Source organism: Lolium perenne, chromosome 3 (genome assembly GCF_019359855.2).
Source record: "Lolium perenne isolate Kyuss_39 chromosome 3, Kyuss_2.0, whole genome shotgun sequence".
Taxonomy (NCBI): domain Eukaryota; kingdom Viridiplantae; phylum Streptophyta; class Magnoliopsida; order Poales; family Poaceae; genus Lolium; species Lolium perenne.
In genome coordinates, this window is record NC_067246.2 from 235,614,489 (window position 1) to 235,638,281 (window position 23,793).

Consider the following 23,793-nt stretch of genomic DNA (forward strand, 5'->3'; position numbering starts at 1 on the left):
CAAGTGTTCTGCAGCTAGAGGGGTATGGAGCATTTGCCAATGTTCATTCAGACTTCAGACCATTGCATCAGAAGTTTCTGACTATATTTGCTTGTTGTAGGAGACTGTGAGAGCACACAAGTACTTGCACATGAAACCTGTCGTCATATACAGGTTTCCGAAACTCCAAACAGTTCTCTTGCGTGTCACTGGAAGGGGGAGAAAGTTGGGTACCACCAAAGCACAGTGACACTCTAGTTTGTTCTCGCTTTGCCTTCCTAGAATTGGATACGTAGATGTCCTTGCTCATGTGGTTATTTTTCCAATCAATGTCGCGGTTTTATTAGGATCGTACATCTTCATTGAATTGCCTCTGCATTAGGTAGTACCTTAGTAGTACTAACCTCATCATCAGCACTACGAAAAGATAAATAGAGCTCTTTGTGAACAAGGTCCATCTTATAATTGGTTAATGCAATCAGTTTCAGCACCTTCTGTAAAGGCTACATTGCTGAATCACGATACGTCTTTCATGCACAACAAAAACATTGAGAATTTGATTAAAATTAGAAGTATGCATATTCATATTAAGTTATTACGTTCTCTAACAAAACCCGACCTTAGCTCAGTTGGTAGAGCGGAGGACTGTAGTGTTTGCAGATCAATCCTTAGGTCACTGGTTCGAATCCGGTAGGTCGGATATTATTTTTTGCCTTTTTGTAGTCTTTCAATCCTTTGCCCTGCAAAAAGAAAATAAGAGCTCTCAATCAACAGGGCCCATCTTCTACTTGCTTAACGCGATCAGTTGTTCTTTTTGTTCGAATTAAGGGACATAGTCTCCGATTTCATTCATAGGAAATGAAACCAGATAAGCAACGATGTTGAGATTTTCAATGAAGAACACCTACCAGACTAACAAACATACTCCAGAACCTTTGCTTCTCAGGGATAGAAATCTGACCTGCTACTACAAACTCCCTTTTCCAACCTCCGGGAACATCACAAAACATGTACATGTACTGTACAAAAACCAAACACATAAAACCAACTCTATTCCAAGACAGAGCAACAAACTTGGCCTACTCTCTACTTTTGTTATTCCTACCATTACTCTTCAGAAAAGACATCTACCACTACCCTCCCGACCTCTATGTTTTAACACATCTCTAGTTAAAATGCTTTTTTTAAAGACCAACCACGACAACACTTTAATCTTAAGAGGCACCTTAATAAACCATAATTTTTTAAAAGGGCATCTAACTTGATTCATCTTCAACGCAATATGTAACGATTTAACAGAGACCTCAATTCTCTAACAGCCAGTTACATTTATCCCTATTATCATTAAGCACGACTCCACTACACAAGGCCTGCAAATTCCTCCATAAATCTGCAGTATCCCCTTGCAACGATCTTCTAAATCTTACACAACTCCAGCCTTCCTCAAAAACTGTAGCTACCCAGATCCCAACACTAAAAGTCAACTTATATAACCTAGCAAACTTTACACTAAAAGGAGTTTCTCCAACCCATAAATCCCCCCAGAAACGAGTATTTAAGCCATTACCTATTACTTTTCTACAATATTTACAGAAAACATCTCTCTAACTTCTAAAATACCATGAAAGAAATGAGATTGACCAGCTTTTTTCTTAACATCAACTAGCAAGCTTCTTCTACGGTATTATTTACAATCAAACTTCATTTTCTAGCGTGCACAACCACTTACTTAATAAATAAACATTCATTACTCCCAAATCTACTATTTCCGAACCTCCTTGATCCACAGGTTGGCAAGAATCTTTTGAATTGACTAAATGGTACTTATTGTCATCTTCTTGATCATTCCACAACATCCTTTTTCTAGGAATGTCCATTTTCTTCTCTACTCCTTTCGGTAAAGGGAAAAGAGACATCAGGTATAAAGGAACATTACTAAGGTTACCTCTAACTAAAATTATTTTACCACCATACAACATAAACTTACCCTGCCAAGTCCCTAACTTCTTTTCCATTTTTCCTCCAAAATTTTCCAATCTATGTTTCTCAGTCTAGCGCTATGTGCAGGTATTCCTAAATATTTCATTGGTAGAGACCCCTCTACACAAGTAAAAATATTTTTATATAATTCACAATCTACTTTAGCTTGACCAAAACAAACTATTTCGTTTGTATGGAAATTAATTTTTAAACCTGACAAGTGTTCAAAACAACACAACAGAATTTTTAATTTTGTAGCATGCTCCTCACTAGCTTACAGGAAAAAAAAACTATGCCATCCACATACTGTATCTTGAGCCCTCCCAGTTAAAACTTGCAGAACATCCAATGCAATGTCAAATAAAATTGGTGAGAGGGGATCCCCTGCCTCAACCCTTTCTTTATCTTAAAAATAACTACCTAAAAGACCATTTACCATAACTACTACATTACCACCACTAATTAACTCCTTACTCCACTTAATATATCTTTCAGCAAAACCTTTCGTTTTCAAAACATCTAACAGGAAGTTCCAATTAATGTTATCATAAGCTTTTTCGAAATCCACTTTAAACATAATAACATTACTTTTATTCTTAACAATTTCATGCAACACTTCATGCAAAATAATCACACCGTCCAAAATAAATCTACCTTTTATAAAAGTTGTTTGTACCGGTGCAACAACTTTATCTGCTACCACAACAGTTCTATTATTAATTACTTTAGTTACCAATTTTAAAATTACATTACTTTAACAGATGGGTCTAAACAATTGTAATTTAGAAGCATCACTGACTTTAGGTAAAATAGTAATAACTCCATAATTCAACCTGGAACTATCAATTCTACCATGGTAAAACTCATTAAACAAAGCAAACAAGTCATTAATTTTTGAAGCCCATCTGGACGTGCCGCTTGGTTATGCTTCATTTGAAAAAGAGCTACTCTTATCTCATGTAAGCAGAATTCTTGTTCCAAAAAATTTATGTCTATATCATCTAACACACATTCTACCGAGACATCTAAAGAAACATTACAGACTGCAGTAGCAGTACCAAACATAGATTTATAAAAACTGGTAGCAAACAATAAGATACTCTTGTCCTCCTGGATTAAATCCCCATCCAGCTCAAGGCTTAAAATCCTATTCTTTCTCTGCCTACCACTAGCCTTAGCCATAAAATAAGAGGTCACTGCATCCCCTTCTAGTTAATCCTTTTCTTTTGCTCTTTGGATCCAATTTATTTCATCTTCTTTATTAATACAATTTAGACGATTTTACATAGCTCTTCTAGCCAAAAATTTGTCCATAACCAAGCCTAGAACCTCACTTTCTCTATCAATCTTATCAATTTCTTCTATTAGAAACTGCTTCTCTTTTTTAAATCACTATTATAATTAATATTCCATCCTTTAATTTTTTTTAAACCTCTAGCTCTATTTTTCCACATATCTAAAAAACTTCTACGAGGAAACGATTTATGCCAAACATTACTTACTACACTATTAAGATCATCTCTTAGAAACAAGCACAACTCGAATCTAAAAAGGCCTGAAACTTTATTATCATCTAGATAAACATTCATAATCAGAGCAGTATGATCTGAAATAATTCTAGGAAAATTTCTTGCTATGACCAAAGGAAAATCACTTTCCCATTCCATACCTACAAGGATCCTATCTAATTTTGCCATAATAAGATTTCTTGGTTATTAGACCAAGTAAACTTCCTACCTGATAACTCTAATTTCTTTAGCTCCTTAATATTAATAATAGCACTAAACAAAGTAGACCATTTATTTAACCTCCTGGGCTTATTACTCTCACTATTTTTTATGATGATATTAAAATCCCCACCAACAACATAAGGAAAGGAATTAGCATTCATGGCATGAACTAGTTCAATTAAGAAAACCTCTTTAATTATCTTTATCATGCGGTGCACTATAAACGAACACAATATTCCAAATTTTACCTGACATTTTATACCTAACCAAACATCTCACATAGTAAATACCACAATCCATTTCTATAATATCATATACATCATTATTAATACCAATGAGAACTCCACCCGCAAACCATCTCGCCGGGGGACAACCCCAAGTAAAATCAAAATTACCAAATAAAGAATTCAACAAAACATTACTGTAACTAGATTTTCTTGTTTCGTCAAGACCAACAGAAACTAATTTATAATCTTTTATGGCTTCAAAAATAGCAGATTTTTTCTCGGGGTCATTCAAACCCTGTAGATTCCAGAACATACCTGACGTAAAGGACAACACAAATTTATACTACTATACCTCTGACCCTTTACCACTACGAGAATTAATATTACCTCTACCTTTACTAGCACTACTACAACCAATGCCAGCAAGAACTTTACACAAATCATCTAATTCTTCATCAGAGGACCCAACACTACCACTATTTTTTTCATCATCAGTAGCATGGTCATTGTCCGAACCAATTTTTTTAATTATCAACACCTTGCAATCCCGAGACATTCTTATTTTATTCGCCAAATATAGATTATACCTAGCATCCTCTAACTTATTTATAGTAACAACAATATGGAAAATCCATTTTTGGCTCATAGGTGTAGATGCATCATTGCCCAAAAAACATATTTCAGAATGTCAAAAAAATCTTATTTTTTTTCCTAGATGTACATCTGGAAATTTTATGTCAGCACACGAAGTCTCGTGAAAAAATAGCATTTATCTGACTTCTGTAAAAATAATAATTTTCGGTGCTACAAAATAGGTTCTCACGAGTTTTTAGTTTTTTTACATAGCCCACAAAAATGTCTTTTTCTAACAAAAATTTGTGTGCGAGCACACCATGTTCAGGTGTACATCTAAAATATTTTTTCATAATTTTTTGACATATTAAAAACATTTAAATGTATTTTTACAATAGGTGTATTTGGCCCTATGAGGCAGAACACCATGTCCCAACAGTATTATTAACCTTTGTTTTGAGCGGCAGTATTATTAACTTCTGTATTATATCTACCTAAACTAACACCCACCTTACTAGCAACGCTATGAAATAAAGCAGCAGCAGCACTTAATTCAGTTATTCTACTCACAAAAGCTACATTGCTGAATCAAAAAGGCTATGTTTGGTAGCAGTGTATTTTTGAAGTATTTCAACAATACTACAGTTTCTCAAAATACCACAGTTTTAAATACTTTAATGTGTTTGGATGTGATTAAAGATTATAGTATTAATAGTTCATTATGTCTGAGAACGTGCTATTTTTGAAGTATTGGAAAAACAACTCAAGACCTTTTTTTTCTGAAACGAAAGTATTACTAGAAGATGCATAAAATACTTCAGTTTTAGAAATACTTTGTTGCCAAACTATTGAATTTCAGACGAGTATGTCGTTCATGGAGAAACATCAAAAGTTCCATTGTACTAAAAAGTATCCAAGCCGATATATAGTTACTACGTTTTTCTTAATCAAAAACCGACCTTAGCTCAGTTGGTAGAGCGGAGGACTGTAGTATTTGCAGATCAATCCTTAGGTCACTGGTTCGAATCCGGTAGGTCGGATATATATATTTTTTTTTCCTTTTTTTTTGAAATCTTTAATCCTTTTGCCACGTTTCTTCTCCATACCTGTTTTCTAACGAGAGATGAGCTTCTATTTTGATTTGTGATTTCTGTAGCATGCTGGATTCATGCACCAATTCTGAATCAATCTGAATCGAGACTGCGCGTATAGCACAGCAAAGTTTTTCAAGTCAATTCAATTAGCCATACTCTCATCTGAAATTCTGAAACGGAGATTGTACAGCGAAAGTTCATCATCATCTCAGATCAATTCCCGAATTCAACGTATTCACACACCCTACTTGCAATGCAGGACCATATTGGTTGGTACATTTCATGTTCATGCTAGTACTAGCTGCCGCCCCGAAATCACCAGGATGAGGACGGGCGAGTTCGGCCGCAGCTGATCAGCACGGCCGTGGTTGTTCATCCGCAGCGCCTTTGAAGACGAGGAACCTGAGCGACTCCAGCTTGAAGTATATGAAGCTCCCCTTGCTGTGCGTGAAGTAGCAGCCGAAGCTGCAGCCGACCACGCATTGCCACCCCGGGCCATGGATCGTGTCAAACTCCTGCAGCCATCCAAATCAAATCAGATCATTGACCAGCACTTGCACAGCTAATTTGCTGTTTTCTTGCCAGAAAACGCTGCAGAGTTGCTAGCTGTCGTAAGCAGTTACCTTCTTGATGTGAGCCGCGATGCTCCGGCAGTCGAGGACGTCGAAGCGGTCGAGGGCCCTGGACGCCGCTGACGTCGCCTGCAGCTGCATCTTCGCCGGCATGTCGGTGTCCTCCACCGTCGCCTTCCCTTCCAACATTTTCGGCCGCCTCTTTGCTCTGCCGGCACGCACACGGAGCTCTGTATGAATGGTTCGAAATGATATGGGAGCAGAGATGATGCGAGCAGATCTGGGCGTACCCCCGCCCTTTTGTAGGCGGACGCCGGATAGGCACAAGACTTCACGCTCATGCGTACACGTCAATGTGACGTGCTAACCAGATTCAAACGAAAATGATAAGAAAACGGACGTGCTAACGACTAGCTCGAGCTAGCGAGCGAGCGGCGAACAAGGGCGAGTTCCTGGATAGAGCACTTGAGGCACAGGGTGCTCCGAGTGCCTGATTGGTTTTGAGATTGGAGATGTTGTGTTTTCTTTCTTCTCTATTTTTGAATTGAAATGGAGAGTGTTCCTGGGTCACGTTCGTTTTCTTGACTGAGCAGGGCGCCTGAATGTGGGGATTATGGTTGCCGAAATGATTAATTAGTTCAAAGAGCACGTTACTCATGGGGTGGTTTGATTCGATGAGTTATTTACTTCGAATTTGGTGTCTATCCATGTTGGGTTCTCCACGTGAGCGTGAGGCTGGAAGTCTCCCGACTACTTGGTCAGCTGCGTTTTACTTCAAGAAAGTGAAACACGTGCGGGTCTCTAATGTTCAGTTCATCTTCGTCTTCGTGGTCCTGTAAATAATATACTGCTGGATCGGAAGCAAACGGCTGACACAAGAGACGAGCTCCATGAAAAGGGGAAACCTTGGATCCAGACATAACATATTATTCTCTAAGATCTACAGCTTAGTTGAAATATATTTATTTAAAACATCTTCACCAAAGTGTTAAATTCGGGATTTGAACTTTGGTTGGCTGGAGATGCCACTACCCACCTTCCCATCCAACTACAGATTTGTTCTCTCTTACAATGTGTTTGGACCGTTCAAAATTGTATTCGATTTGGAGGCGTTCGGACACATGTATTTGATTGGCGGTCTAGATCACCCTAGAGCTAGGCGGGTATCTAAGAAATGCTCTACTTCATGCGATGTTAGAGCCGCGCTAAATTTTGGCGCTGTAAAAGCACTTTGCAGCGCGCTTTATTCGTGTTTCGCGCATGAGGCCATATTCTCCTCCAGCAGAAGCTCTAAATTTTGGAGCTGTAAAACTGGGTAGTTGTTTCTGCGCGCGATTGGTACAACGCTCTCTTTCCGGTGCCCTCAATATAGTGCACCAGATAGCGCTTTTGCAGCGCGCTCCACTTCACATCACCGGTTACAGCATCTATTGGAGCAACAATTTGCGCATCTCACACGCTAAACTAGTCTCTTTTTTGGATACAGCGTTGTAACGCCTGTTGGAGATGCTCTTAGTTGCCTTCATGTACATTGCTTAGGCACTCGTGCACATGCTAGAGGCGCGATTGGTTGTTCGCCAAGTCTTTCCCTGCTTTCACTAGGTTAAGTTTTTCGTGTGTTTGGTAGCCTACGGAATAAAAGTTTTCCTGCATAGCACGCTTCTGAAAGCAGTCTAGATACAAGCAAAAATTAGTCCATGCGGCACACTCGATTCCACTGGTCCTCCGCGACAGGCGCTTGCAAGCGCAACGTGGGAAAAAACATGCTCGCGTCGGGAAGAGCGGGAGACGCCGCAGCGCACGAAAGTGCGCCATAAATCCCCTCACCGCCCACTCTCCCCTCTCACTCTCCGCTGTTCTCACCCACCCTCTCCTCTCCCTTGTCTCTCATATCGCCACTGGCGGTTGTACTGCCACCGGTAGATCCAAGACCACCGCGACGACGATGACATGAGAGCAGGCAATCGAAGCCTTCATCGACATCGAGCAAGCCTTCATCGATGCTGGTCGGGACTCGTTCTTCCCCTATTCAAGCTGCTCGGCAAGGACAACAATGATAGTAAGGCTCGAATCCAAGGTCATAAGCTTGAATGTGTGTAGATCTGTGGTACTGCGAGGACTTTTGTATGCTTGTTTAGCGCATGCACGATAGATCCGTTGAATTTGTTGCAAAAGTGTATAATTTAACTTTGTTGTGTAGAAATAGGCAAACATGGAAGTAAACCGGTCATTATGGTGAAATGTGGAGTTTTCTGAAATTGTCCCTCCAGGATATTTTTTAAAGATCTCCTAAAATAGATCCGAAGATGGCCTCAAACGCAAAAAAATGCAAGGGATAGAAGTCGTGAAGAATTTGAATACGTTTAATTTGGCGTAAAGAATGCCCAAATGGAGTTTGTATGCGAAAGATATGCCCGTTTTAAGGAAAGGTACATCGGCAGTTTTGGAAATCCGAAAATTTATGAGGTAATTGAATCAAACTCTTTCCATACTTGAGTGATTCGGTCAAATCACAACTTTATGGGCTCATAAAAGACAGAGGGGAGTCCTATAAGTTTCCAAGAGCCCTTGGATCAAAGGGCATTCATCCCATGGCTAAGATTGCATCTCCACCTCTATATATTGAGGGGAAACCCTTGTTTTGGAGGCACCCATCCATTGTGACGAAAATCCTCCTGCGCCAAGGAGGGGGAGAACCTCCTCAACACCAGCACCAAGTCTCAGGAAGAAGAAGAGGGGCAAAGGGCCGCTTCCCCCTAGGGCCGACGTCCCTCCAGGAGCCACGCGTCGGGCCGCCGCCTCTCGTGGCCGCCGCCACGTGGATCTTCATCGCCACCTTCTCCACGGGACGCGTCTCTTCATCAACTTCTACATCAACATCTTCATTTATCCTTTGTACTCTCTTGGTAAACATGATGTGTATTGCAATCTATTAATTTTACATGGTATTTTGTGTCTCCGTGTATTTGTTTGAGCAGTGACTTGTTCATGGCGATTGTGAGATAGTTTGTGATGGTTGCATACAAGTATATGTTATGTTCTATGATGATCTTGTTGTACTAACATATGAGTGCACACATATGTTGGAGGATGCACAAGACTGTCACCGTTGCATGTTGATAGGATGAGAGATAACCGGAGTTTGACAGAAACCAAATCTCAAGTCTTAGAGATACATGTTGTATTAATTCATGGTTAATCAACAGGGATATTGTCATGGGGACCTTAGATCTAAATGTGGCGGTTGAACTTTATGTCTTAATAATTCATTTGCTTGCTCTTAATTGGCCCTGGGATCAATCACTAGGGATGTATTTGCTCAAGTATATTGATGACCCACAAGTATAGGGGGTGTATCGTAGTACTACCGATAAATAAGAGTATCGAATCCAACGAGGAGCAGAAGGTGTTGACAAGTAGTTTCGATGAAGGATTCACTGTAAATGCTCACATACAAGTTTTCAGGAGGTTTTGATATAGCAGATAAATAAAATACAAGTAAGTAAAATGCGAGAATAGCAATTGCAGCAAGTGGCCCAATCCTTTTTAGCACAAAGGACAAGCCGGTTTGTTTACTTATGATGACCAAACGTTCTTGAGGACACACGGGAATTTAGTCCAGTGCTTTCACTTCATATAGTTGATTAATCTTCATTGTTTTGATAAGTGTTGTGTGGGTGAACCTATGCTAATGCACCGCCCTTCCTAGGACTAATACATACTTGTGATTAAACCCCTTGCAAGCATCCGCAAATACAAGAAAGTAATTAAGATAAATCTAACCACAGCCTTAAACTCCGAGATCCTGCTATCCCTCATGCATCGATATACCAACGGGGGTTCAGGTTGTTGTCACTCCGGCAACCCCACAATTAGCAAACGAATACAAGATGCATTCCCCTAGGCCCATAAAGGTGAAGTATCATGTAGTCGACGTTCACATGACACCACTAGAAGAATAACACCACAACTTAAATATCAAACCATTAAATATTACTCAACATAGTTCAGTACTAACATTTAGACTTCACCCATGTCCTCAAGAACTAAACGAACTACTCACAAGACATCATACGGAACATGATCAGAGGTGATATGATGATGGATAACAATCTAAACATAAACCTTGATTCAACGGTTTCACTCAATAGCATCAATAACAAGGAGTAATTAAACACCGGGAGAGTTTCCCCTATGAAATACTCAAGATTCAACCCTAGATGTTACAGCGGAGACGAGGTGCAGCGGTGGAGATGACGGTGTCGGTGGTGGAGATGATGATGATGATGATGATCCCAATGAAGTCCAGCTCGATGACGGTGACGATGGCGACGATTTCCCCCCTCCGGGAGGGAATTTCCCCGACAGATTTCTGCCTGCCGGAGAGCTCTTTTCTCTCTGGTGTTTTCCGCCCCGAGGAGGCGGCTATGACTATCCTCGATGATCCCCCGCACCTTAGGGTTTCTCGTAGATGAAGTACGCGGAAGGGCGATGGCTGAGGGGGTCGTGGGCCCCCTCCTCACGTGGCGGCGCGCCAGCCTTGATGGACGCGCCAGCCTATGGGGAGGGCCCATAGCAGCCCTCCTCGGCCTCCCCTTTTGGCTGGCTCCGTCATCTGGAAAAATAGGAGCTTCGGTATATTTTCCGTCAATTGTTGATCTTTAGAAATACTGTATCCTGATGGTGCTTTTTCCAGTAGAATTCTGACTCCGGTGAGTAATTCTCAAATAATCATGAAACATGCAGAATAGGTGAAATAACATAAGTATCATCTCTAAATATGAAATATATCAATGAATAACAGTAGATTATGATATAAAATAGTGATGCAAAATGGACGTATCAACTCCCCCCAAGCTTAGACCTCGCCTGTCCCCAAGCGAAACTGAACTCAGTGAACAAGACCACATGTTTATGGAGTGAAGAGTCGATAAATAAAATACGGACAAGAAGCATCACATTTATTAATTCACACAAGACATTCTAGTAAACAACTTCCTCATATAACTCAACTTTAAACAAGTAAAGGGAAATCACAAATAAAGGTGCATAGGAAATCATAATTGGTGATGGCAAACTTCGTTCTTGGTCAAAGAACAATTAACAGATTGTACTTATCTTTCGAGCAGAGCCTTTATATTAGAGCTTATATGGCAGAACTTACATGCTCAATCATAACAATCTCTTCATAATCATTAATAACCTTCAAAGTCATATTCATTCAGATAAAATTTGTACTAAACAAGGAAGAATAAAAGATATGATTAAATAGATCACAATATAAATGATTGGATCACAACAACTCAATTGTTTGCTTGAGATAGAGGGAAATAGATTTACTGACTCAACATAAAAGTAAAAGATAGGACCTTCGCAGAGGGAAGCAGGGATTAAATCATGTGCTAGAGCTTTTCAAGTTTTGAAATCATATGGAGAGCGTAAAGATAAAGTTTTGAGAGGTGTTTATTGTTGTCAACGAATGATAGTGGGCACTCTAACCCCCTTGTCAAACAGACTTTCAAAGAGCGGCTCCCATGAATGACGTTATCTCTACCAGCAAGGTAGATCATCGCTCTTCTCTTTTGTTTACACATGTATTTTAGTTTTATTTATAGATGACACTCCTCCCAACCTTTTGCTTTCACAAGCCATGGCTAACCGAATCCTCGGGTGCCTTCCAACATTTCACATACCATGGAGGAGTGTCTATTTGCAAAATTAAGTTGCTTACTGATGAATCAGGGCAAAACATGTGAAGAGAATTATTAATGAAAGTTGATTAATTGGGGCTGGGAACCCCGTTGCCAGCTCTTTTTGCAAAATTATTGGATAAGCGGATGAAGCCACTAGTCCATTGGTGAAAGTCTGCCCAACAAGATTGAAAGATAAAACACCACATACTTCCTCATGAGCTATAAAACATTGACACAAATAAGGAGTAATAAAGTTTTAATTGTTTAAAGGTAGCACATGAAGTATTTACTTGGAATGGCGCAAAATACCACATAATAGGTAGTTACGGTGGACACAAATGGCATGGGTTTGGTTTAAGGTTTTGGATGCACGAGAAGCACTCCCTCTCAGTACAGGTCTTTGGCTAGCAAGGTTGGTTAGCAAGCATAAGATTTGAGGGAAACAAACAAATATACATGTGATAGAGACAATCATGCATCTTCCTTGTAAGCACAAATAATTTTAATATCAGAATACTAAGCTCATTAGATAACAAGAAAGAAAGATAACCAAATAATATATCTAGATGTACTTCCCTCTTTTCTACTTAAGCCTCAAAGTATTGTTGTTGTTGACCAATGCTAAGTTTGCCAAAACCAAATAGATTTAGTTGATGCTCCCACAGTGATATCAATACTAACAACAAGATCAATCATATAACATAAATTGAAAACTAAAATAAGGTGTGCAAAAAGTAAATGATAAAACTTCTCATTAATATTTCATAACGATAACTCACACCAAGGGATACATAGATAACCAACTAAAGGAGAGATACTTCCACACTGCAAACCATCTTATATGATAACTTCCCTACTCATGATATGACACTACTTGACAGTAAACGGTAAAAGATAGTGATGATGTGATACCGCGGCACTCCCCCCAAGCTTGGAACAAGCCAAGAGGGTGCCAATACCAATGATGAATTACTCCTTCGGTGATGATGGTGAATTCTTCCCGTCATCGGACTTCCAAGGAAGAGGCTCTCCATCAACAAACGACGTCTTGGTCTCAGGAATCCTGAAACTCGCAGCATAGCTCATGTGTTTAAACCTGTTTTCATACTCACAATTTTGATTCTGAACATCATAAAGTTGCGCTTGGAGTTTGTTGGTAGTGTTGTGAAGCGAGAGGATATCGTCCCACAGCTTTGTAGTCTCCTTCTTGTGTTCATCAATGAGTTCGGACACAATTTTGTGGAAGATTTCCACTTCACGTTCAGCCATCTTCTTGTAGGTGAAGACCTCTTGTTCTAGTTTCTCCATCCTGTCCTCCAAACTGCCTTCTCCTTTAGGACCCCGGACATCTTCTATCTGCAACTCTCCATCTATGAGCAGCGATTCCTTGGGATGCATCTTCAGCTCGTTCATGTACTGGTTGACGACGTTCTCAAAGAAGCTGTCCTTCGGAGTTCCCGACAAAGACATGGTGGCTTTAGATCTGAAAGCAATATCTGGCAGAAAACAACTCGAAACAAAACACGACGAGAAGACGATATACGGACCTCGGGGGATTCGGGGGATTATATAACAAAAATTATCACGACAAAAGGAAAGTACCAGGTCGAACCCGAGTGGAAAAGGGACACTGAGGAGCCGTCCCCATATGGCGGCGCGGCCAGGGTGGGGCCTGCGCCACCACGTGGGGACGCGCCCTCGTGCATCTCCTCCACTCCGATTCGATCTCATAATTTTTCCTATTTTCTAAAAATAGCAAAAATATTGTTCGGAAAGTTAAACGCGGACTTTTTACTACAAAAACTGTTACCTATTCAAAGTCAAACTCTGCAGAACTATCAATTTGATCTTTGATAAAAGTTTCCGGAGTCACCACTTGAATAACATCAACATCTTCATTATAAGAATCTCCAGAAATATAATGTTTGAGTCTTTGTCCATTCACCACTTGTGTGGCATCATCTTTCAGCGAAGCAATTTTTATTGCCCCTAAACGATACACCTCCACAATGACATATGGTCCTTCCCATTTTGAGAGTAATTTCCCTGCAAAAAATCTAAGACGAGACCGATACAATACGACTTTATCTACAATATTAAATTCTCTTTTAATAATTCTTCTATCATGCCATTTCTTAACTTTCTCCTTAAAAAGTCTAGCATTTTCATAAGCTTCACTTCTCCACTCATCTAAAGAACTCAATTGTAGCAACCTTTTCTTACCGGCAAGTTTAAAATCTTTATTAAGTTCTCTTACAGCCCAATAAGCTTTTTGCTCTGATACGTCTCCAACGTATCGATAATTTCTTATGTTCCATGCTTGTTTTATGACAATACCTACTTGTTTTGTTCACACTTTATGATGATTTTATGCGTTTTCCGGAACTAACCTATTGACGAGATGCCGAAGTGTCAGTTCCTGTTTTCTGCTGTTTTTGGTTTCAGAAATCCTAGTAAGGAAATATTCTCGGAATTGGACGAAATCAACGCCCAGCATCTTATAATTCCACGAAGCTTCCAGAACACCCGAGAGGGACCAGAGGAGGGCCACAGGGGGCCCACACGTGTGGGCGGCGCGGCCCAAGGGGGCGCGCCCCCCTACTGTGTGGTGGCCCCGTTAGCCTTCCGACTCCGCCTCTTCGCCTATTTAAAGGTCCCTGACCTAAATCTTCGATACGAATAAGCCACGGTACGAGAAACCTTCCAGAGCCGTCGCCATCGCGAAGCCAAGATCTGGGGGACAGGAGTCTCTGTTCCGGCACGCCGCCGGGATGGGGAAGTGCCCCCGGAAGGCATCTCCATCGACACCACCGCCATCTTCATTACCGCTGTTGTCTCCCATGAGGAGGGAGTAGTTCTCCATCGAGGCTAAGGGCTGTACCGGTAGCTATGTGGTTAATCTCTCTCCTATGTACTTCAATACAATGATCTCATGAGCTGCCTTACATGATTGAGATTCATATGAGCTTTGTATCACTATTAATCTATGTGCTACTCTAGTGATGTTATTAAAGTACTCTATTCCTCCTCCAGGATGTAATGTTGACAGTGTGTGCATCATGTAGTACTTGGCGTAGTTTATGATTGTGATCTCTTGTAGATTATGAAGTTAACTATTACTATGATGGTATTGATGTGATCTATTCCTCCTTTCATAGTCTGTCGGTGACGGGGTGCATGCTATGTTAGTACTTGGTATAGTTGTGTTGATCTATCATGCACTCTAAGGTTATTTAAATATGAATATCGAATGTTGTGGAGCTTGTTAACTCCGACATTGAGGTGCTCTTGTAGCCCTACACAATTAGTGGTGTTCATCATCCAATAAGAGAGTGTAGAGTGGTTTTATTATGTGATCAATGTTGAGAGTGTCCACTAGTGAAAGTATGATCCCTAGGCCTTGTTCCCAAATACTGCAATCATCGCTTGTTTACTGTTCTACTGCATCTGTACTGCCTGCAATATTCCCACCATCAAACACACGCCAGTTGTAGCAGCAAGCTATTTTCTGGTGCCGTTACTACTGCTCACATACATCCATACAACTTGTATTTCACTATCTCTTCGCCGAACTAGTGCACCTATACATCTGACAAGTGTATTAGGTGTGTTGGGGACACAAGAGACTTCTTGCATTGTGATTGCAGGGTTGCTTGAGAGGGATAACTTTGACCTCTTCCTCCCTGAGTTCGATAAACCTTGGGTGATTCAACTTAAGGGAAACTTGCTGCTGTTCTACAAACCTCTGCTCTTGGAGGCCCAACACTGTCTACAGGAAAAGTAGCGTGAGTAGACATCAAGCTATTTTCTGGCGTCATTACCGGGGAGGAAAGGTAAAAGCACTCACACGCTGGTCCCAGGTAACTAAGTTATTTTCTGTTGCCGTTGTAAGTGCTCGAAGCTATTTCCTTTAGATCCTGCAATTGCATCTTTTTGTTTCTTGTTTTACACTAGTAAGGCATAATGGAAAACAACTGTGAGCTTTTTAATTTATTTCCTAAGCTAAGACATGAATTGTGTGATGCAAAAATTAAAAAACCTATGGAACCTTATTTGCATGCTAGTAGCAATGTTATTAGTATGAACGCAATCACTGCTAATTCTATGGAGAAGTCTAAGCTTGGGGAAGCTAGTTTTTATGATCTTTTTAACTTCCCATCTTTAGGGGAGAAAATTTGCTCTGATAATACTTTATCTCCCATATGCGATAACTCTAATGATGCTTGTGATATTTTAAATCCACCTACTGCAAGTACTGCTTTCGAGATACCCATGAAAATTATTGAACGTGTTATGGATAACCGCTATGAAGGGGATGGAACTGTCCATCCTGGAGATCACTTACTGTTTTTGCATGAATTATGCGGGTTATTCAAGTGTGCAGGTATCTCTATGGATGAAGTGAAGAAGAAACTATTCTCTATTTCACTGTCTGGTAAAGCGGCGCATTGGTATAAATTGCTGAAGAATAGTCATTCTCTTGGTTGGGGGGAAATTGTACCTCTCTTTTATTCTAAATTTTATCCTCCTCATGAAGTGCATACTGATAGAAATTACATTTATAACTTTTATCCTCGTGATGGAGAGAGTATTTCCCAAGCATGGGGAAGATTGAAGTCACTAATGCTCAAATATCCCATTCATGAGCTCCCCCGTAATGTTATTATTGATAATTTTTATGCGAGGCTTTCAGGACATCACAAGGACTATCTAGATGCCTGTTTGGAGGGATCTTTCACAAGCAAGGAGGTTGAAGCTAGGTGGGATCTTCTTGATCGGATTGAGGAGAACGCTGAAGATTGGGAGAACGACAAAGGTAGAGAGTCAGGTATAAATTATGATTATGAATGCATTGAAACTTTTATGGATACTGGTAAATTTCGAAATATGAGTGATACCTATGGTCTTGACTCTCAAGTTGTTGCAAATCTTTATAAAGCTTTTGCCTCTCATTTTGAATTGCCTAAGAAGAATTTTGATAGGTATCATGAACCTTTTAAAGATGCTTGCATGAAGGATGAAATTGTTGTTAATGATTGCAATGAACATGCTCAAACTCCTAAGAATGCTATTTCTTATAAGCATGTTAATTTTTGTGGAATGCATAGACCTTGTGGAATTAATCAAATCAAAGATGAATATTGTATCCATCATATTAATGAAAAAACTAGAAAGTGGTTTAGGGCTCTAGATGATCTTGGTAAAAAAGTTTGTGCCCTCTATCCTTTTATTTGTGAACTTTGCCATAGAGTGGGTCATTTTAATTTTCAATGCTCCTCCAATGATAATTTGAACCCCATGAGTGCTGCAAAATTGTATTGTGATGATGAAATTACTCCTAATCAGCATGATGAACTCACTTTATTTTTGTGGTGTGAAGAGTTATCAAGGAAAATTTCTTTGTTAGATATTAACGATCTTGATATTGATGATGTCCTGCATGGGTGTTTTTCTTATTGCATTGATAATTGCCATACAAATACTTACATACAAAATATTTTAGAAGATGACACCTTGCCAAAATATAATAGGACCGCTGTGTGTTTTGAACTTATTAATGAAAAGGAGGAATCCTCCCAAGTTTCTTCTATTGTTTCTGGAAATAAATCAGGTTATGTGGAGAAGCCTCCCTTCAAGCCTCTTCCTCCTAAAGAAGGGAACGAGGAGAAGGAAGAGAAGAAGAAGAAGGGAACGAAGAAGAAGAAGAAGAAGAAGAAGAAGAAGAAGAAGAAGGGGGATAAAGAAAAAGAGGTAACGGCATATCCCCGCGTGTATGAGATAACGCTAGGTAACCGTAAGTATGTTGCTCCTAATGATTATTATGATGATGAATCTGAGTACAATGATCTTCCTATGCCCTTTACCTACATTAGTGATCATGATTTGAAAGAGCACACTACTTTTGATATTGCAAATCTCTGGGAAACTAATTCTGAAAATGATGATGATAATAATTGCCATAGTATCAGTACTATCCATGCTTCCTCCCATAATGATATAGAAAGCTCTAAGCTTGGGGAAGAGGTGTTTGAAAATCCTTTTTCTACTGATCATTATATGTTTGATACATCTCCTTCTAATAACAATGATGGTATGGTCACAGATGAACCTACTGTGAAAGATAACTATTCTATTTTTTATGATGACACTAAGCCTCCGACCTTTGATGATTATTATAAAGAATGCTATGATATAGGTTATAACTATCCGTATGAAACTTGTCATAGTTATGATTGGATTGCCAAAAACAATTCCCTTAATATGCAACTTGTTTACCATGTTCAAATTCTTGATAATAATCTTGCTCCAATTACTATCAATGAGAAGAACTCTTCTTATGCCAAAATTAATGATACTTCTATGCATATGAACCATGATAAGAATGTTTTAAGTGATGGGTATATTGTGGATTTCATCAATGATGCTACTGAAAGTTATTATGAGAGAGGGAAACATGGTTATATGCATCTTAATAATATTAAGTTTCCCGTCTTTATGTTGAGAATCTTGAAGTTACTCGTGTTTTATCTTCCTATGCTTGTCACTTTGTTCTTCATGAATTCATTTGTGTACAAGATTCCTTTTCATAGGAAGTGGGTTAGACTTAAATGTGTTTTGAATTTGCTTTTTGATGCTCTCTTTTGCTTCAACTCTTATTTCTTGCGAGTGCATCATTGAAATTACTGAGCCCATCTTAATGGCTATAAAGAAAGAACTTCTTGGGAGATAACCCATGTGTTTATTTTACTACAGCAACTTTGTTTTATATTTGAGTCTTGGAAGTTGTTACTACTGTAGCAACCTCTCCTTATCCTAATTTTGTTGCATTGTTGTGCCAAGTAAAGTCTTTGATAGCAAGGTTGATACTAGATTTGGATTACTGCGCAGAAACAGATTTCTTTCTGTCACGAATATGGGTTTAATTCTCTGTAGGTAACTCATAAAATTCTGCCAATTTACGTGAGTGATCCTCAGATATGTACGCAACTTTCATTCGATTTGAGCATTTTCATTTGAGCAAGTCTGGTGCCTCGTAAAAATTCATCTTTACGGACTGTTCTGTTTTGACAGATTCTGCCTTTTATTTCACATTGCCTGTTTTGCTATGCTTGATGGATTTCTTTGTTCCATTAACTTTCAGTAGCTTTGTGCCATGTCCAGAAGTGTTAAGAATGATTGTTTCACCTCTGAACATGTGAATTTTTGATTATGCACTAACCCTCTAATGAGTTTGTTTTGAGTTTGGTGTGGAGGAAGTTTTCAAGGGTCAAGAGAGGAGGATGATATATGATTAAGAAGAGTGAAAAGTCTAAGCTTGGGGATGCCCCCGTGGTTCATCCCTGCATATTTCAAGAAGACTCAAACATCTAAGCTTGGGGATGCCCAAGGCATCCCCTTCTTCATCAACAATTTATCAGGTTTCTTCTATTGAAACTATATTTTTATTCCGTCACATCTTATGTACTTTACTTGGAGCGTCTGTGTGTTTTCATTTTCGTTTTTGTTATTTTCATTCTCTGAATAAATGCTTGTGTGGGAGAGAGACACGCTCCGCTGGTTCATATGAACACATGTGTTCTTGGCTTTTAATGTTCATGGCGAAGGTTGAAACTGCTTCGCTCATTGTTATATGGTTGGAAACAAAAAATGCTACATGTGGTAATTGGTATGATGTCTTGCATAATGTGATACTTGGCAATTGTTGTGCTCATATAGATCATGTTTAAGCTCTTGCATCATATACTTTGCACCTATTAGTGAAGAAATACTGTAGAGCTTGTTGAAATTTGGTTTGCATGATTGGTCTCTCTAAAGTCTAGATATTTTCTAGTAAGGATTTGAGCAACAAGGATGATAGTGTAGAGTCTTATAATGCTTGCAATATGTTTTTATGTGAGTTTTGCTGTACCGGTTCATACTTGTGTTTGCTTCAAACAACCTTGCTAGCCTAAGCCTTGTATTGAGAGGGATTACTTCTCATGCATCCAAAATCCTTAAGCCAAAAACTATGCCATTTGTGTCCACCATACCTACCTACTACATGGTATTTCTCTGCCATTCCAAAGTAAATTGCTTGAGTGCTACCTTTAAATTTCTATCCTTTGTCTTTGCAATATATAGCTCATGGCACAAATAGCCTAAAAACTATTGTGATATTGAATATGTACTTATGTATCTTATTTCTTATTAAGTTGCTTGTTGTGCGATAACCAGGTTCCTGGGGACGCCATCAACTACTCTTTGTTGAATATCATGTGAGTTCCTATGCATGTTCGTCTTGTCTGAAGTAAGGGCGATTTACCATGAGTTGCATGGTTTGAGCATGCATATTGTTAGAGAAGAACATTGGGCCGCTAACTAAAGCCATGATCCATCGTGGAAGTTTCAGTTTGGACAACAATCCTCAATCTCTTATGAGAATATTATCTGTTGTTGAATGCTTATGCATTAAAGAGGAGTCCATTATTTGTTGTCTATGTTGTCCCGGTATGGATGTCTAAGTTGAGAATAATCAAAAGCGAGAAATCCAATGGGAGCTTTCTCCTTAGACCTTTGTACAGGCGGCATAGAGGTACCCCTTTGTGATACTTGGTTAAACATATGTATTGCAGTGATTATCCAGGTAATTCGAGCTAATTAGGACAAGGTGCGGGCACTATTGGTAATCTATGCATGAGGCTTGCAACTTGTAGGATATAATTTACATAATGCATATGCTTTATTACTACCATTGACAAAATTGTTTCTTGTTTTCAAAATAAAAGCTCTAGCACAAATATAGCAATCAATGCTTCCCTCTTCGAAGGGTCATTCTTCTACTTTTATGTTGAGTCAGTTTACCCACTTCTTTCTGTCTAAGAAGCAAACACTTGTGTTAACTGTACATTGATTCTTACATACTTGCATATTTGCATTCATCATATTACTTTATGTTGACAACTATCCATGAGATATACATGTTACAAGTTGAAAGCAACTGCTGAAACTTAATCTTCCTTTGTGTTGCTTCAATGCCTTTACTATGAATTTATTGCTTTATGAGTTAACTCTTATGCAAGACTTATTGATGCTTGTCTTGAAAGTACTATTCATGAAAAGTCTTTGCTATATGATTCAATTGTTTAACCATTATCTTTACCATTGCTTTGAATCGCTTCATTCATTACATATGCTTACAATAGTATTGATCAAGATTATGATAGCATGTCACTTCAGAAATTATCTTTGTTATCGTTTACCTACTCGAGACGAGTAGGAACTAAGCTTGGGGATGCTGATACGTCTCCAACGTATCGATAATTTCTTATGTTCCATGCTTGTTTTATGATAATACCTACATGTTTTGTTCCCTCGTGCGTCTCCTCCACTCCGATTCGATCTCATAATTTTTCCTATTTTCTAAAAATAGCAAAAATATTGTTCGGAAAGTTAAACGCGGACTTTTTACTACAAAACTGTTACCTATTCAAAGTCGAACTCTGCAGAACTATCAATTTGATCTTTGATAAAAGTTTCCGGAGTCACCACTTGAATAACATCAACATCTTCATTATAAGAATCTCCAGAAATATAATGTTTGAGTCTTTGTCCATTCACCACTTGTGTGGCATCATCTTTCAGCGAAGCAATTTTTATTGCCCCTGAACGATACACCTCCACAATGACATATGGTCCTTCCCATTTTGAGAGTAATTTCCCTGCAAAAAATCTAAGACGAGACCGATACAATAGGACTTTATCTCCAATATTAAATTCTCTTTTAATAATTCTTCTATCATGCCATTTCTTAACTTTCTCCTTAAAAAGTCTAGCATTTTCATAAGCTTCACTTCTCCACTCATCTAAAGAACTCAATTGTAGCAACCTTTTCTTACCGGCAAGTTTAAAATCTTTATTAAGTTCTCTTACAGCCCAATAAGCTTTGTGCTCTAATACGTCTCCAACGTATCGATAATTTCTTATGTTCCATGCTTGTTTTATGACAATACCTACATGTTTTGTTCACACTTTATGATGATTTTATGCATTTTCCGGAACTAACCTATTGACGAGATGCCAAAGTGCCAGTTCATGTTTTCTGTTGTTTTTGGTTTCAGAAATCCTAGTAAGGAAATATTCTCGGAATTGGACGAAATCAACGCCCATCATCTTATAATTCCACGAAGCTTCCAGAACACCCGAGAGGGACCAGAGGAGGGCGACAGGGGGCCCACACGTGTGGGCGGCGCGGCCCAAGGGGGGCGCGCCCCCCTACTGTGTGGTGGCCCCGTCAGCCTTCCGACTCCGCCTCTTCGCCTATTTAAAGGTCCCTGACCTAAATCTTCGATACAAATAAGCCACGGTACGAGAAACCTTCCAGAGCCGCCGCCATCGCGAAGCCAAGATCTGGGGGACAGGAGTCTCTGTTCCGGCACGCCGCCGGGACGGGGAAGTGCCCCCGGAAGGCATCTCCATCGACACCACCGCCATCTTCATCACCGCTGCTGTCTCCCATGAGGAGGGAGTAGTTCTCCATCGAGGCTAAGGGTTGTACCGGTAGCTATGTGGTTAATCTCTCTCCTATGTACTTCAATACAATGATCTCATGAGCTGCCTTACATGATTGAGATTCATATGCGTTTTGTATCACTATTAATCTATGTGCTACTCTAGTGATGTTATTAAAGTACTCTATTCCTCCTCCATGATGTAATGTTGAAAGTGTGTGCATCATGTAGTACTTGGCGTAGTTTATGATTGTGATCTCTTGTAGATTATGAAGTTAACTATTACTATGATGGTATTGATGTGATCTATTCCTCCTTTCATAGTCTGTCGGTGACGGGGTGCATGCTATGTTAGTACTTGGTATAGTTGTGTTGATCTATCATGCACTCTAAGGTTATTTAAATATGAATATCGAATGTTGTGGAGCTTGTTAACTCCGGCATTGAGGTGCTCTTGTAGCCCTACACAATTAGTGGTGTTCATCATCCAACAAGAACATGCTGGGGATAAAAGAAAACATTCGAACATGGTGGTGTTCATCATCCAACAACCACAATTTGTAGCCCTACACAATTAGTGGTGTTCATCATCATGTACCGGCACACCATGAACATGCTGGGGATAAAAGAAAACATGCTTCAGCCAACGCGTACGACTTTCCATGGAATCGTTCCGGGCATGTCCTGTGCACCGGTTGGAAAGGTCCGGGTGGATGTGTCGTTTGGAGGACGTGACAAGTGTCGGGTTGAAAACCTTGAGTTTGAGGTGGTGGACTTAGATAGTCCTTACCACGCATTGCTGGGGAGACCGGCATTGGCTGCTTTCATGGCCTCAACTCACACGGCGTATCTGAAGATGAAGATGTCGGCACCTCGTGGACCCTTAACTGTGGTGGAAAACTACAAAGTCTCACTAGAAACAGCTTCCGCCGGATCAAACCTGGCAGAATCGCTGGTGATCGCAGAGGAAAAGAGGAGAATGCAAACTGCAGTGGCGCTGGCTCAGTCCTCACAGCTGAGCTTAGCAGCAATGAGTGCAAACTTGGGCACACCGGCATTCAAGCCGACAAAAGAAACAAAGGACATTGTGCTGGACCCGGCTTACCCTGAGCGCACCGTTCGTATCGGTGCCGGCATGAATGAGGCATAGGAAAGCGCGCTCGCCAGCTTCCTCCGTGAGAATCGGACTATCTTTGCCTGGTCTACTGATGACTTGGTAGGTGTTCCGAGGGAGCTGGCTGAGCACTCATTGAATGTCCGAAAAGATGCAAAGCCGGTAAGGTAGCTGCTGCGCCGGTTTGCTGAAGACGGGAGAAAGATCATTGGAGAAGAGGTGACCAAGTTACTAGTTGCCGGTTTCATCGTGGAAGTACTGCACACTGAGTGGCTAGCCAATCCGGTGCTGGTCGAGAAGAAGAAAGAAGAGAACATGGAAGCAAAAGCTCCAAAGGTGTGGCG

The 23,793-nt window shown here is 39.9% G+C and overlaps 1 protein-coding gene and 2 non-coding genes across 3 annotated transcripts; 2 read left to right on the plus strand and 1 right to left on the minus strand.

Moving 5' to 3' along the window:
* The first annotated feature begins 593 nt into the window (after positions 1 to 593).
* TRNAY-GUA (transfer RNA tyrosine (anticodon GUA)) lies at positions 594 to 679 on the plus strand. Its single transcript is given in 2 exon segments — positions 594 to 630; positions 644 to 679. It is a non-coding gene; the product is annotated as a tRNA-Tyr (tRNA).
* Positions 680 to 5,443: 4,764 nt separating this feature from the next.
* TRNAY-GUA (transfer RNA tyrosine (anticodon GUA)) lies at positions 5,444 to 5,529 on the plus strand. Its single transcript is given in 2 exon segments — positions 5,444 to 5,480; positions 5,494 to 5,529. It is a non-coding gene; the product is annotated as a tRNA-Tyr (tRNA).
* A 195-nt stretch (positions 5,530 to 5,724) lies between these two features.
* Positions 5,725 to 6,438, minus strand: LOC127343965 (uncharacterized). Its single transcript, XM_051370179.2, has 2 exons — positions 6,207 to 6,438; positions 5,725 to 6,098 (listed from the first exon to the last, which is right to left on the minus strand). Exons 1-2 carry the CDS (start codon positions 6,342 to 6,344, stop codon positions 5,937 to 5,939), a joined length of 300 nt encoding a protein of 99 aa, XP_051226139.1. The 5' UTR covers positions 6,345 to 6,438; the 3' UTR covers positions 5,725 to 5,936.
* Positions 6,439 to 23,793: the final 17,355 nt, after the last annotated feature.